The 14,545-nt window shown below is 38.3% G+C and overlaps 1 protein-coding gene across 1 annotated transcript in view; it reads right to left on the bottom strand.

Moving 5' to 3' along the window:
• LOC124801370 (ionotropic receptor 25a) overlaps positions 1–14,545 on the bottom strand; it is a 236,301-nt gene that overhangs the window by 15,420 nt on the left and 206,336 nt on the right. Inside the window, exons 14-15 of the mRNA XM_047263067.1 lie at positions 5,472–5,619; positions 3,026–3,195 (exon numbers count right to left, since the gene is read on the bottom strand). Of these exons, the coding sequence (XP_047119023.1) occupies positions 3,026–3,195; positions 5,472–5,619 (318 nt within the window). The remainder of the gene's footprint in view (positions 1–3,025; positions 3,196–5,471; positions 5,620–14,545) is intronic.

The following is a 14,545-nucleotide window of genomic DNA, read 5'->3' as shown; positions in this document are numbered from 1 at the left end:
AAAATTGGTGATTGAAACATTTGGTAATCCACCTAATACAACAATGAAAGAACTTTCATCTATTGAAATAAATAATATATCCATGTTCTTCAGTCTAGTGGGCCCAAGACAGCTCCTAAATACCATTATTTATTTATTTATTTATTTATTGTTCCGTGGGACCAAATTAAGGAGAAGTCTCCATGGTCATGGAACGAGTCAATACATGAAATTATAACACGATATTAGAAACAGATAAAATGAAATATAAAAAAACATATTCAGGTGACAAGTCGTAAGTTTAAATGAAGAAAATCAACAATGTAACACTGGAATTTGTTTAATTTTTTAGCTCTTCCAGGAGCTCCTCGACAGAATAGAAGGAGTGAGCCATGAGGAAACTCTTCAGTTTAGACTTAAAAGAGTTTGGGCTACTGATAAGATTTTTGAGTTCTTGTGGTAGCTTATTGAAAATGGATGCAGCAGAATACTGCACTCCTTTCTGCACAAGAGTCAAGGAAGTGCATTCTACATGCAGATTTGATTTCTGTCTAGTATTAACTGAGTGAAGGCTGCTAACTCTTGGGAATAGGCTAATATTGCTAACAACAAATGACATTAAAGAAAATATATACTGTGAGGGCAATGTCAGAATTCCCAGATTTTTGAATAAGGGTCGACAAGAGGTTCTCGAACTTACACCACATATAGCTCGAACAGCCTGTTTTTGAGCCAAAAATACCCTTTTTGAATCAGAAGAATTACCCCAAAAAATAATATCATACGAAATAAGCATATGAAAATATGCGAAGTAGACTACTTTTCATGTTGGAGTGTCACTTATTTCAGATACTGTTCTAATGGTAAATAAAGCAGGATTTAGCTTCTGAACAAGATCCTGGACATGGGCTTTCCACAACAGCTTACTATCTATCCGAACGCCTAGGAACTTGAACTGTTCTGTCTCACTTATAATATGCCTATTCTGTCTGATCAAAATATCGGTTCTTGTTGAATTGTGAGTTAGAAACTGTAAAAACTGAGTCTTACTGTGATTTAGCATCAAATTATTTTCCACAAGCCACGAACTTATTTCACGAACTACATTATTTGTTACTGTTTCAATATTACACACAAGATCCTTCACTATCAAGCTGGTGTCATCAGCAAACAGAAATATTTTTGAATCACCTGTAATACTAGAAGGCATATCATTTATATAAATAAGAAACAGCAGTGGCCCCAGCACCGACCCTTGGGGAACGCCCCACTTAACAGTGCCCCATTGGGACTGAACATCACTACCACTCTCAATACTGCGGAGAATTACCCTCTGCTTTCTGTTCTTAAAGTAAGAGGTGAACCAATTGTAAGCTACTCCCCTTACTCCATAATGGTCCAACTTCTGCAGTAATATTTTGTGGTCAACACAGTCAAAATCCTTCGTTAAATCAAGGAAAACACCTAGCGTTCGCAACCTTTTATTTAATCCGTCCAAAACCTCACAGAGAAAAGAGAATATAGCATTTTCAGTTGTTAAACCATTTCTAAAACCAAACTGAACATTTGACAGCAAATTATGTGAATTTAAATGCTCCAGTAACCTTGTATATACAACCTTCTCGATAACTTTAGCAAACACCGATGGCATAGAAATAGGTCTAAAATTGTCAACATTATCAATGTCTCCCTTTTTATAAAGTGGCTTCACTACTGAGTACTTTAATCGGTCAGGAAACTGACCACTCCTAAAGGAAAAGTTACAGATATGGCTGAGAACTGGGCTAACATACATAGAACAATGCTTCAGTATTCTGCTAGATACCCCGTCATATCCATGAGAGTTCTTGCCATTAATTCATTGAAGAGTAATTATTAAACTGGTATTGATGATACTCCAGATTATATTATAAAAATAACAAAAAGACACATACTGGCTCCTTTATTAGACATATGCAATTCATCCTTATCATGTGGTGTCTTCCCACAGCAATGGAAAGTGGCAAAAGTAATACCCCTGTATAAAAAAGGTGATCGGCAATGTATGGGTAACTATAGGCCTGTGTCACTACTGTCAAGGTTTTCAAAAATTATTGAAAAAGTGTTCTTTTCACAACTAACTACATTCTTCAACAAGAATAATATTATTTCTGGATGTCAACAGGGCTCCAGACCACAGAGGTCAACTGAAAAGTCATTTTCAACCTCATAAACTATCTTAAATACAGTGGACAATCTCAGAAAAATCTCAGATTTATTCTTGGACTTAAAAAAAGCTTTTCATATGACTAATCATTCTGTGCTCCTCAGAAAGCTTGAACAGTATGTTGTAAGATGTCTGCCAAATTAGCGAATTAAATCATTTTTGAAATATCACTCTTAGGTAACTGAAATTAAGTATATGGAATGAAATGAACTCCAGGTACACCTTTCAGAACAATGTGGACTAAGTTATGGTATTCCACAGGACTGTTTCTGTTTTTGGTATACATGAATGATTTTCCACTACACATCAGGGATTCTGAACCAGTACTGTTTTCAGATGACACCAATCTGGTGATTGAAGGAAATAAAGAAGAAAATCTTACTGCATCTGCAAAAGATATTACAAAAGAAGTGTCTGAGTGGTTTGCCAGAAACAGGCTAAGAATGAATTTCCAAAAAACACAAGGCAGAGGAAAATTTTCAGATCTGAAGGAAAAGAGTAATGTAAATGTACCCACTTTTCTTTGGTTTAGAATCTTTGATATAACGTGGCAGTCAGACAGAGATCTTTTCAATGCAGTGTTACTCAATTTATATCTATTTTTGCTGAAACAATAAGAGTATTGGTGGGTAATGGGAGTAAAACATGAAAAAAGATATTTTAGGAAAGGTCATGGTATATTAGTGTACAGTTTTTTCTAAAGATTGAACCAAATCCAGTCATAGTATTCTTCTTTCAAATACAGAAATATAAAGTACACAGTTGCTTATCTATGAACGTACAGAAAGCAGCAGTATACAGTGTAAATTACTGAGAGTAGCCAATATACAGTGAACTTACTGTCTGCTGATCTCTTCCTGCAAGTGGCTTCCTTGTTGTACTGCAATGGCATATGGTTGTTCAGCAAACATCTCCCCAACCTCAGTCAGGTTGCAGTTTTTGGACACCTCATACCTTATCTGAGCTGCATCATGAATGAATGCGAACTTACCTTCCTCCTGGTCAATGACCTACAACAGAAACCTTTTGTGGAACCAGGTAACAGCAATACAGTAGCAGTATGACAGTTATAGAGCTAATTAATTTGAAGAAAAAAATGACTTTTGTGATTGTGTCTAAGATTAAAAAAATGTAAGCAAATTTTGTTATAAAATGTCTGCAAGACATGAAATTTGTTGATGTAATCATAACATTAGTATGTGGATGCCAGAAACAGAACAATCTAGGACAAGCATTTAATACTACTTCTGAGTCTCTTATATGTGAAGGTTTTCTGCAGTTGGTATATATTGTTTCAAAAATGGGTTTTCCAGTATTAAATTAACAAGTCAGTTGGGTAATTCCACAACAATGTTTATTCATATGTCAATGACCTAATGAATGTGGAAAAGTCCGATCATCATAATCACATAGCAAAGAATATTTTAATGTTTTGAGTTCATTCATTCACATATCATGTTCCATGTATCCCACCATAAAGGAGGGCCTTGGGGGACATGGAGTCGCAAGTCATATGTTAATTATCAGAGGATGCCACTGCAGACAGCTATGACAAATTATGACTAGTGCTGACCTGCTGGCATTGATAGTTATATGAATTGTCATTCTTCCAGGTTACCAGGCAACTACTCTGATAAATGCCATTGTTCCACTTCTTACGTGTTTCAGCTGGTGTTTCTTTCTAATGCAAAGCGTTTATGTGACTACATGAAACACTATCAGCTGCCTGTATACTGCCACAGTCAAAACCTCTTTAGTACAAACATTACAGTTACAGGAAATTTACATCTCCAATTTTAATGTTCTGTACATTACAGAAATAATGCCCCTTAATTCACCTTAAATTTTCAATTTACTGCCTGATCTCTACGGGTAGCTGCTTTCTGAACCCTATACAGGGTCTACAAAAAAATTAGTTTTACTTCTGTTACCAGTATCATAGTTGTGAACTGTAGTAGCTTTTCTTTGTGACAGGATATAAAGAATGGATTATGAACATATGAATGAATATTAGGAAATGAAAATGGTCTATCATCAGCTAATTGAGAAACTATGGATATTAATTAATACAATTAGTTTCTTGCTTTTGCTTAAGGAATATTAAAGTTGTTTTTAATATGCAGATATCATTTGTCACCTCATTGTTTCTCTTTTGTCTCGATGGTGTGAATGGCTCTTCCTTCCTTATACCAGTAAATCCAGGTTTCTTGTGTTGTACTGTATCTTCATTGAGCTTATTACACATCTTTTGTATATGATGCACAAAAGATATTTGAAAACTCAACATATGATTTTGGAAAAGTTTTTCATTCTGTGCCTTGTCTTTTTCTCCTAAGAACTTCATACTGAAAGTATTTTTTCTTTTTGTTTTCTGGCAAAACTTGTTTTGATTGTTCCTGTTTTTGTATGTGGTATGTAGGTATCTTTTTTCACTTGTGAGTAGTATTTCAGTACTTATTTCACAATACTGATAAGGATATAGCCAAAATATAGAACACTTTATGAAAAACCTTGATGGGCTTCATGATTTCTTCACATTAAGATGCAAACTTTTATGTTACTTACATTTGGTGACAAGCTAAATACTAACACAAGCACATATCCATTTATTCAGGTAATAAGTACTCTACAAGAATGCAAATAGTTCAAAAAATACTGATGCTTTAGTATTAAGTGGCAGCTACAATTAATTTATTTTCAGTTGATTAAGTTTCCTATTTAATATCATTAATTTAAGTCTGACAGTAGGATATTAATGAGAAACAGTTCACTCTTTTATTAGTATGTAAAACTGTTGACAATGAATGCCTTACCATGTTCTCAAGAGCAATGACATTTAGAAAAATGTCATGGCTTTGAAAAAAGGTGAAATTTTTCTAGTTACATTATTTTGTTCCAGTTCATTTGTGCAAAAAATTTCTTTGTGTGTAATCTGTCACTGCAGATGTCTACTCTATATACTCATGTATGTTGTTAGATCTATATCTATCCATATATTATATGACTAAAGGCTCATTTTATTATGAAATTTATTTCTGAGACTTACTTTAATATAAACTCTCCATAATAATTGCATTCTAGAATGAATCCTTCATTCTGCTATATAATGCACAGTTTTGATAATTCTTGAGAAATAAAGCAGTGAAGATTGGTTGTGACTTGTGCATGGATATCTCGGTAGGTGCATTGCCCACAACAAGCAGAGGTCTGGTTTGTGTCCTAGTTTGGCATGCAGTTTAGTCTAGCAGTAAGTTCCAACAATACCCTGTATTATTAGATGGTATACCTTTTGGAAGCCAACAGATGCATTGGGCACTGGCCCTGCCTGGTCAATAGCTTGAAGGATATGCCCATACTGCTCCTTGATGGGGTAGTCCCATACCCTGTACTTAGACTGGTCACTTGAACTGTTCAGTGTGATGTCTTTCCAAACACTGTAAAGATGAAATAAGTTCACATTTCTGGCAAGTTGTGTAAATGATACACTATCTTACAGGAAAAGTGAAGCAGCCAGAAGACGTGGTTCTGAAGTCAATGCAACTTTGTACGCATACTCACCGTCGGTGGCTATGTAAATGAGTAGAGTCACAATACTCTGTGACAGGTTGAACAGCCACCAGAGTGCATTAGTGTTGTTCATGTTCAGTGTTGTTACCAGGTCTGGTAGGATATATAAGGGGCATGAGCAGCATCAGATGTTGAGTGATAACTGAAGGACACAGAGATGCCACATACTCGTGTGAGACAGCTTTATCCGAATCTGACAGATTTTGGAAGGGGCCTCACTGTGGATCTCCATTTGGCTGGCTGGTCAAATTGTGCCATATCCAGATTTGTGAAGCATTTGAATGTGACAGTGGCTCAATGGTGAACTGTATGAGAACATGAGGGCAGGCATACTCATAATCAAGAACCAAGCACAACATAAACCCCTCACTCCTACACCTGCCACCAAAAACAAGTGATGGACTCCCTACAACATTCTGAGCTATCCCATACCATTGATCGGAGACTAGTGGCAGCTGGAATAGGGAATTACAGTCCCATGTGTAGAGTGCCATTAACACAATAATACAAATGGCTGTGTCTGGAGTGGTGGCAAGAATGGGAAGCAAGAACTGCTGTGAAATGTGTCTCATTGTGTTCTGTGATGAGTCGTGTTTCTGGACTACCCTACATGAGCATCGTCAGATAGTATGGAGGTTACCTACTGAGAGATCCCATTCTTCCAATGTTTGGAGAGGCACAGAGGTGATACTGTTGGCGTAATAGAGTGGGGAATCGTGGGGCACGACTTCAGGTCGCAGCTGGTAGTGATCGAGTGAACTCTTAACTTTACACTGGTATGTCCCAGATGTCTATTGTCTTCATGTATTACCTCTCATGTGATAAAATCGCAGTGCCATTTTTCAACAGGACAATGATCATCCAAAGATAGCCCATGTGTCTGTGAACTGCCTGCAAGATTTTGAGGTATTTCCATGACCAGTAAGATCCCCAGATCTGTCCCTTATAGAACATGTTTGAGACTAGCTCAGATGTCAACTCGGTCAACAGTTGTGGGTCAGCTTGCCAGAGGTGAGGATACAACAGCTCTATGACAGCCTTCCCAACCAAATCGTTGCAGTGCACCCAGCATAGAGGGGCTGCAACATTATACTGACAAGTGGGCTTGTACGGTCAATTATCTTTTGTAAATTTGACAGTTTTGTAATTAGTGCAATAACATTACATACTCTCTCAAACCTCAAACCATGAAGTTTCATTTTGTTTTCCTCCCTTCCTGGGCACTTCACTTTTTTGTCAAGCAAAATGGTATTATATGTAATTAAGAACTAGTACTTTTGTCATTTCACTGATGGGGAACAACAGTGAGCACAATTTTCTACACTCAATAATGTTTGTTGCAATAAAATTCTACCATAAAATACAGGGTGTACATAAAGTACACAAGAACCAAACATTGTTCAGATATCATACATATGTCATTTTGAAGAGAAACCCTCAAATTTTTTTTTCATGTATACCATCACAGCGTAGTTTGGTAATTTGCTGATAGTCAGCACTAGTTGCAAACATGGAGCTGTCACATTGACAGATTGGCCGTGCAACAGAAGGGGATAGCTGTTTCATGGAATGGCTTCCCCGATCACCAGATCTCACTCCGTTTGACTTTTTTCTTTGGGGACACTTTAAAGATCTGGTGTATTTACTGCCTCTACTACATGATGTAGCAGAGTTTCAGGAGAGAATACGGGGAAGTGACTACCACAGTCGACGATGCCATGCTGGGATGGGTATGGCAAGAATTCGATTATGGTATTGATGTCTGCTGGGTCACTCATGGTTTGCATATCGAATGATTGTAAAAAAACTTTTCAGAGTTTCTCTTCAAAATGCAATGTGTATGACATCTGTACTATGTTTAGTTATTGTGCTATAAATAATTGAAAGCATTCCCGGACTTTATGTACACCCTGTATATCAACAGCTAAACTGTGTTTGTCTTATCAGTCATTTTCAATAACCATTGAATAATACTTTTGTGTCCAGTGACTAAGCAGAGAAATGTCAAATTATGGTTCCAAATGCTTGGGGTTAGATCCCTCATTAATAAAAGAATTTTTCTTCACCTTTAAACTCTGAAAATTCATCATTTATGTGGATCTGATTCCATATCAAACTGAAAGTTTCTCTATAACTGACTGATTAGGTTAGCTCACACAGGTTGGAGGAAGGTGGAGGCATACCATCTGCAGAACAAACATGTCTCATAAAGCACTGTGATATTCACCCTTTTGATTGAGGACAAGTTTATATCTTTTTACTAATTAGTCAGAGTCAGTCAGACAAAAACAAGACATCAAGGAACATTGAAACAAAAATGGAAAAAAATGAATATCTTGTTTTGTAATGTTATGCTGACACTCTAGCTCTGGTGACTGGATGATATACGCACTGAAAGCAACTTATCAAGTGAACTTATTACAGATTTCAAATGTGAAGTAACAGTAGCGAAGGCAAGTATTACAGGTATGTTGAACCTGGTTAATCAGATCATGCAGTTGTAATAGTGAATGAAAAACTTACTACCTGTACTGGAAACTCATGTGATTGTGATGCGAATTGTTCTAATTAACTTTTCTGAAAAATATCTTGAATAGTTAGATAGAGAAACGACTCATGAGGGCAATGTGTAGGGTCACCATCTGTTTAAAGTCAAAAGTCAGGACACTTCAATCAAAAAGTTGCAGTTGACTAAAAATGTGCAGTTCTTAATAATGTTTATCTGTTTTTATCCTCACATCAAAACTAAACTACAAATACTATACTTGAAACTTAAAATATTTAAAAGTTAACAGTATTTACCCTACACATAGGTGAAAATCAATGTGACAGGTCTGTCACTTAATAGATGTACTTGTCATATGGTGTGCATTTTGTATTTCCAATTAATTTACTGAGCATTTTAAACATGAATTGGGCTTTGGAAACCCTAAGATCACTGTACAGTAATATTAATAATGTTTTGCACTTATAGGACAGCAAAAGTATGAAAGATCAATAGTTATTCACTCAGTCACTTCATAAATACAACTGCTTCTTCAACACTTGCTACAGTATTATGAAAATGGGATGGTGAAACAACTAACTTTTAAAGCCGTTGTCTTGTTGCTCTTACATGTATTTTCACATATTGACTTTGGCTACCAATAATGAGATGAAATATTTAAGAACATGAAATTAAAATTTACACAGTCATATCTCAGACACAGATCTCAGATTGTAGAGCACGCCACTGTTAATTCAGATAAAAAAAAAAAGGTTTGTTTCTTTTAGGAGTACTCCAGGGCAGCATCACTTTTTCTCATATATTTGGACAATTTACTGTTACAGTATGATACAGCCAAAATGCAGATGATTCAAGTCTAGTTAGAGTGATTTTTAAAACTCATTAAATTCTGCTATTGATAAAATCGTAAAAACTACTGAGACTTGGTTCAGTGAAAATAAATTTACACTGAATGCAAAGAAAACAAGATGAGACTCAAATGTCTCAAGGAAAATTTAATTATATCAAATTACACACAGCTTGGTAAAATGATTCAGGGTGAAGACAATGTAGAACTGGCAGACAGACTAAAAGAAAGAATACAGTTTGCAAAACTGTTAGGAACGTGTGTAGCTAAAGCTATGAATTGGGAAGACAATGTAAGATTCCTTACACAAAGACTTAAATCAGTCCTTTTTGCACTGAGAGCTACTGTAAATATTTGCACATTAGAAGGCATCAGAATGGCATACTTTGGAATGTCGAAACCTAATTTAAAATAAGTTTGTCTTACAAAAATGGGCCATTCGAATAATTACCCACAGTCCTACACATACTCACCACAGGCCTATTTTCAGAAAATTAGAAATACTTAATCTGCCATCGCTCTATGTTTTTAAATGTGTACACTCTTAACCAAAGCAAATCTAAGCAATCTGCACAAAAATGCTGACTGTCACATTTATAACACAAGAACAGGGATGATCTCCTTGTAGAACAAATAAAAGGAGCACAAACTCAGAAGCATGTAAGCTATATGGGTATTAAGCTCTACAGTTCATTGCCTCAATACATTAAAGAGTTGAAGGATGATATAAATTTTGGATTAGAATTTAGAAAATTTTTAATTGCTAGATGTTGCTGCTCAGCGAATGAATATCTTGAAAATCAAGAAAATGATTTTATAAACTAAGCTCCAATATATGAATGCAGTTGTATGACAAATTCTGTGACAAGTTTCTATCTTTGTATGATTCAGTTTATACTATACTACTTCACTATCTATATTACTTTTATTCTACATACAGTTATTACTGGAGAACAAATTATTATTCGCCATTCAAACACAGAGAAATTGTTAATTCACTGGTGTATGTTGTAACAAATTTCCTTTTGCATATTCCATATTTTTTAATTTCTATGTGTAACAAGTCCAATACCGTTTGTATGATGACACGGATGCTAAAGAAATAAAGAAACAAAAAAGTATAAAAAAGTAAGACTGTGAAAGTACCTAAAGCAAAAAAGTAGGGATTTAGGAGAGTCCCGGCATAATCATGTAGAGACACTGGGCAATTATAGAAAATTATTAGTTTCCCATGTGCTCTGCAACTGTTTGTTCAATTTTGTCCACTAAATAAAGTTCTACAGAGCAATGGGAGCGGCCTTTCCATTAATTGTACAAAAGTAGGGACGATCCCCACAAAACAGGGACTGTTGGCAATCCTACAATATGTAAGGTCTCTCTTTGTGGGATGCAGACCTGAACTTGTCGATCAAGTTAACATAAGAGGGTGTAACCAGTTACTGTTACAGCATGAGTGAATGAAACGGAATGAATATTTTCGACAAGTGGTGTTCCACCACTGTTTTAAAGAACGTTTTCATATTTAGGCCAGTCCTTGCGATTCTGTCCTCACACCATTCCTTCAGCTATAGTTTTCAGTAATGACTAAAAGAGTAAGATGTGCCCAATGATTCTACTTCTTCGATTCAGAATGTCCTTTATTAGCATTGTTTTGTTGACTTGTTGCAGGACATCTTCATTACTTACTGGACCACTCAATCTGCTCTTCAGCACTCTCGAATACCATCACATGTCACAGGATTTTTATTGTTTGGTTCTGTCTTCATTGATGTCAGTGCTTTGACCCTTACAGTGCTATACTCCTAACAAAGCTTTTCATGAAATTTTTCTGATCCCAATGGTTATATTTTTTGAAGTTATCAGCTGTTTCTCTTTGTTGAAAGATGAACTGGTTGTTACTATCTCATTGTTTACTGGCATACATTAGTGTCAAGTGAGACCTCAAGTAGAGTGCGCGCAGAGTAACATGGCCGGCAGATGCACAATCGGCAGGGCACCTGTGAGGAGAGCGGTAATGGTGGGGGGTACAGGCAGGCGCTGTAGGGGAAATTCCGAGCGCTGGAGGAGAGCTGCAGTTCTGAAATGAAGCTGAAGCTCACATTTTTTTTTTGTAAATATTAAGTGGAACCTTTCCATGCCCACACTTGTATGGTGACCATTAAACAGTTCTGTCACCTTTGCTTTGGTTAGTATCCCAAAGGAATTCCGCTCAAAATACAGCAAAAGCAGCGATTTAATTTCGCCTTGCTTGTTAACCGTTTATAACTTTCAGAGAAGCGTTATGAACGGCGAATTTTAAGTAAAACCCACACATTTTACTTCTTCTGCCACAACACAGCTGAGTTTATACAGTGTCACCTCAGCAACATGTTGTGTAGACGTAATTGCGAGAGAATACTGAAACAGTGATTTGTTAAGTTTACTAAATGAGGAACTGAGGAAAAGTAAGCTCAATAATTGATGAAAAAGCACGCCCTCGGTACAAAAATAAATGTGTTATGTCTTCAATAATGTTGTTCTAAATTCCGTAGCATCTCCCTCGTTTCACCAGCTATCTATGACGCTAAAAATCACATTCTTTCATCAAAAGGGTCTATAGTTAGTGGAATAACACGATAGATAACGAAGTTTTGCATACTAACCATAAGGCAAAATGCTCTCCTGTTTACGTGCAATCATTTGTCAAAATCTCATTTTAAGATTTCAGACCGTTTATGAAATATGGGAAATGCGGATATTTCACTCTGGCTTCATCGCAGGCGTAAACGACTGTAAATGAGTGTGGTACATCAGATTAGTTTTCTCGAGATTGGTGACACAGGCCTGCACCCGAGTCTAAAGCACAATTCAGTATGTTAGCTAAATTTCATATGCAGCAACATATTATGTTATATGCATCAAAAGCAAAATCATAGCGATCACTATTTACCAGAGCAACCTTTTTCGATTTTGATGCAGTCTCTTACTTACATGCAAATATCACAATAACTATGACCATTAACGAAATGATAGGTACATGATAATGAAGTTGACATACAAAGCTATGAGCAATGGAAAAATGATTTTTTTTGCATAACTGTTTCTCTAAACCTGTGTGCCAAAGATTCAGGGCATGCGCCTAGATTGTCGTCACCGACCTGCCCAGAGCAGACAAAGACTGTTGGCCGCCCTTCCAACCAAATGAAGGAATTCACCCAGCGCTTTGGACGAAAGTTTGTCACTACGTGTCGGCCACCGTATCCTGTACAGAGTCTTATCTGGTGTTCAGCGACCGCGTAGGCCGTAGAGCAATGCTTTCGTACTGTCCTCATCGGAAAGCAAAATAGCTAACAACTTAACGAACAGAAAAATCGGTTTGTTGAAACTGAGTGAAGTTCTGGTTAACACCTAACATCCTTCAAATTTCATTGACCTATATAGGTGTCTAGGGTTGAGTCGATATTAGTTGATCCATGACATTTGGAGAGGCTGGGCAGAGGAGCTTCGTAGCCCTACCTCAACCAATAACGTAACGTGACTCTGTAAACGTCTCTATGACAATGCGTGAATGTTTTCACAGCTCTTTAGATGGCTACTGTTTTCGGCTGCAGCCGTTAGTGCTTCACGGAAAAATGCTGGCAGCAGCACTGTGAGCTGTGAGGAAAATTCTTAAACTGCCTCGAGGATAGGCAGCGGCGGCTGCCGTTTAAGAGCACAAGAGCACGTGAACACCTTACTTTGGGGAACCTTGTGGAGTTGTTTATTTTTCTTTGAATGATGTTAAATGTAGCATAGATACGGGAATATGAAACATACGGCACTTAAACATCCCATGCTGTGCTACATCACCACTCCTCTATACTCTGTGAAACTTGGCACCCCAGTCGCTAGCACATCTTCAGTTTGCATGATGTAATTGCCTTATGAGTGTGACCCACGCGAAAGACAGGTTGTGGCGTCTAAGTCACAGCACATGACCCTGCAGGTCTTACGAGTGCCAGCAGCCATCTATGGTGGGGGACGAGTAAAACAAGTTTTGCATCAACCCAGTTCCCAGAACTCCTGAAGATAGACGTTGACTGTAGATATTGTATCACAGACACAGTCCCTTTGACTGTTCAGAGATGTCACTAAACCCTCCCAAAGATGTAAACAACCATGCATGAGGAGCGCCTATGAGACCTAGGGGGTGCGACAGCCGATCAGTTCCAGTCATTCCACCAGGAAGGAGGTACACAGCTCGTGTTGTATGTAGTTCAACCATGCCTTGACAGTCAATACCGCGGTTCGATCGCGTTCGCTTTGTTACTTTATGCCAGGAAGGGCTCTCAACAAGGGAAGTGTCCAGGCGTCTTGGAGTGAACGAAAGCGATGTTGTTCTGACATGGAGAAGATACAGAGAGACAGGAACTGTTGATGACATGCCTCGCTCAGGCCGCCCAGGGCTACTACTGCAGTGGATGACCGCTGCCTACGGATTATGGCTCGGAGGAACCCTGACAGCAACGCCACCATGTTGAACAATGCTTTTCGTGCAGCCACAGGACGTCGTGTTACAGCTCAAACTGTGCGCAATAGGCTGCATGATGCGCAATGTCACTCCCGACGTCCATGGCGAGGTCCATCTTTGCAGCCACGACACCATGCAGCTGGGTACAGATGGGCCCAACAAAGTGCCGCATGGACCTCTCAGGATTGGCATCACGTTCTCTTCACCGATGAGTATTGCATATGCCTCCAACCAGACAATCGTCGGATACGTGTTTGGAGGCAACCCGTCCAGGCTGTACGCTTTACACACGCTGTCCAGCGAGTGCAGCAAGGTGGAGATTCCCTGCTGTTTTGGGGTGGCATTATTTGGGGCCGGGATACGCCGCTGGTGGTCATGGAAGACGCAGTAGTGGCTGCACAATACGCGAATGCCATCCTCCGACCGATAGTGCAACCATATTGGCGAGGCATTCGTCTTCATGGACGACAATTTGAGCCCCCATCGTGCACATCTTGTGAATGACTTTCTTCAGGATAACGACATCGCTCGCCTAGAGCGGCCAGCATGTTCTCCAGACATGAACCCTATCGAACATGCCCGGGATAGATTGAAAAGGGCTGTTTATGGACGACGTGACCCGCCAACCACTCTGAGGGATCTACGCCGAATCGCCGTTGAGGAGTGGGACAATCTGGACCAACTTGTGGATAGTATGCCACGACGAATACAGGCATGCACCAATGCTAGAGGATGTGGTACTGGGTATTGGAAGTATTGGTGTGTACAGTAATCTAGACCACCACCTCTGAAGGTCTCGCTGTATGGTGGTACAACATGCAATGTGTGGTTTTCACGAGCAATAAGAAGGGCGGAGATGATGTTTATGTTGACCTCTATTTCAGTTTTCTGTACAGGTTCCGGAACTCTCGCAACCGAGGTGATGCAAAACTTTTTTTGATGTAAGTATTT

Source organism: Schistocerca piceifrons, chromosome 1 (assembly GCF_021461385.2).
Source record: "Schistocerca piceifrons isolate TAMUIC-IGC-003096 chromosome 1, iqSchPice1.1, whole genome shotgun sequence".
NCBI classification, from domain to species: Eukaryota; Metazoa; Arthropoda; class Insecta; order Orthoptera; family Acrididae; genus Schistocerca; species Schistocerca piceifrons.
The sequence above is the reverse complement of the archived record's forward strand: the minus strand, read 5'-3'. Positions and strand labels throughout refer to the sequence as shown.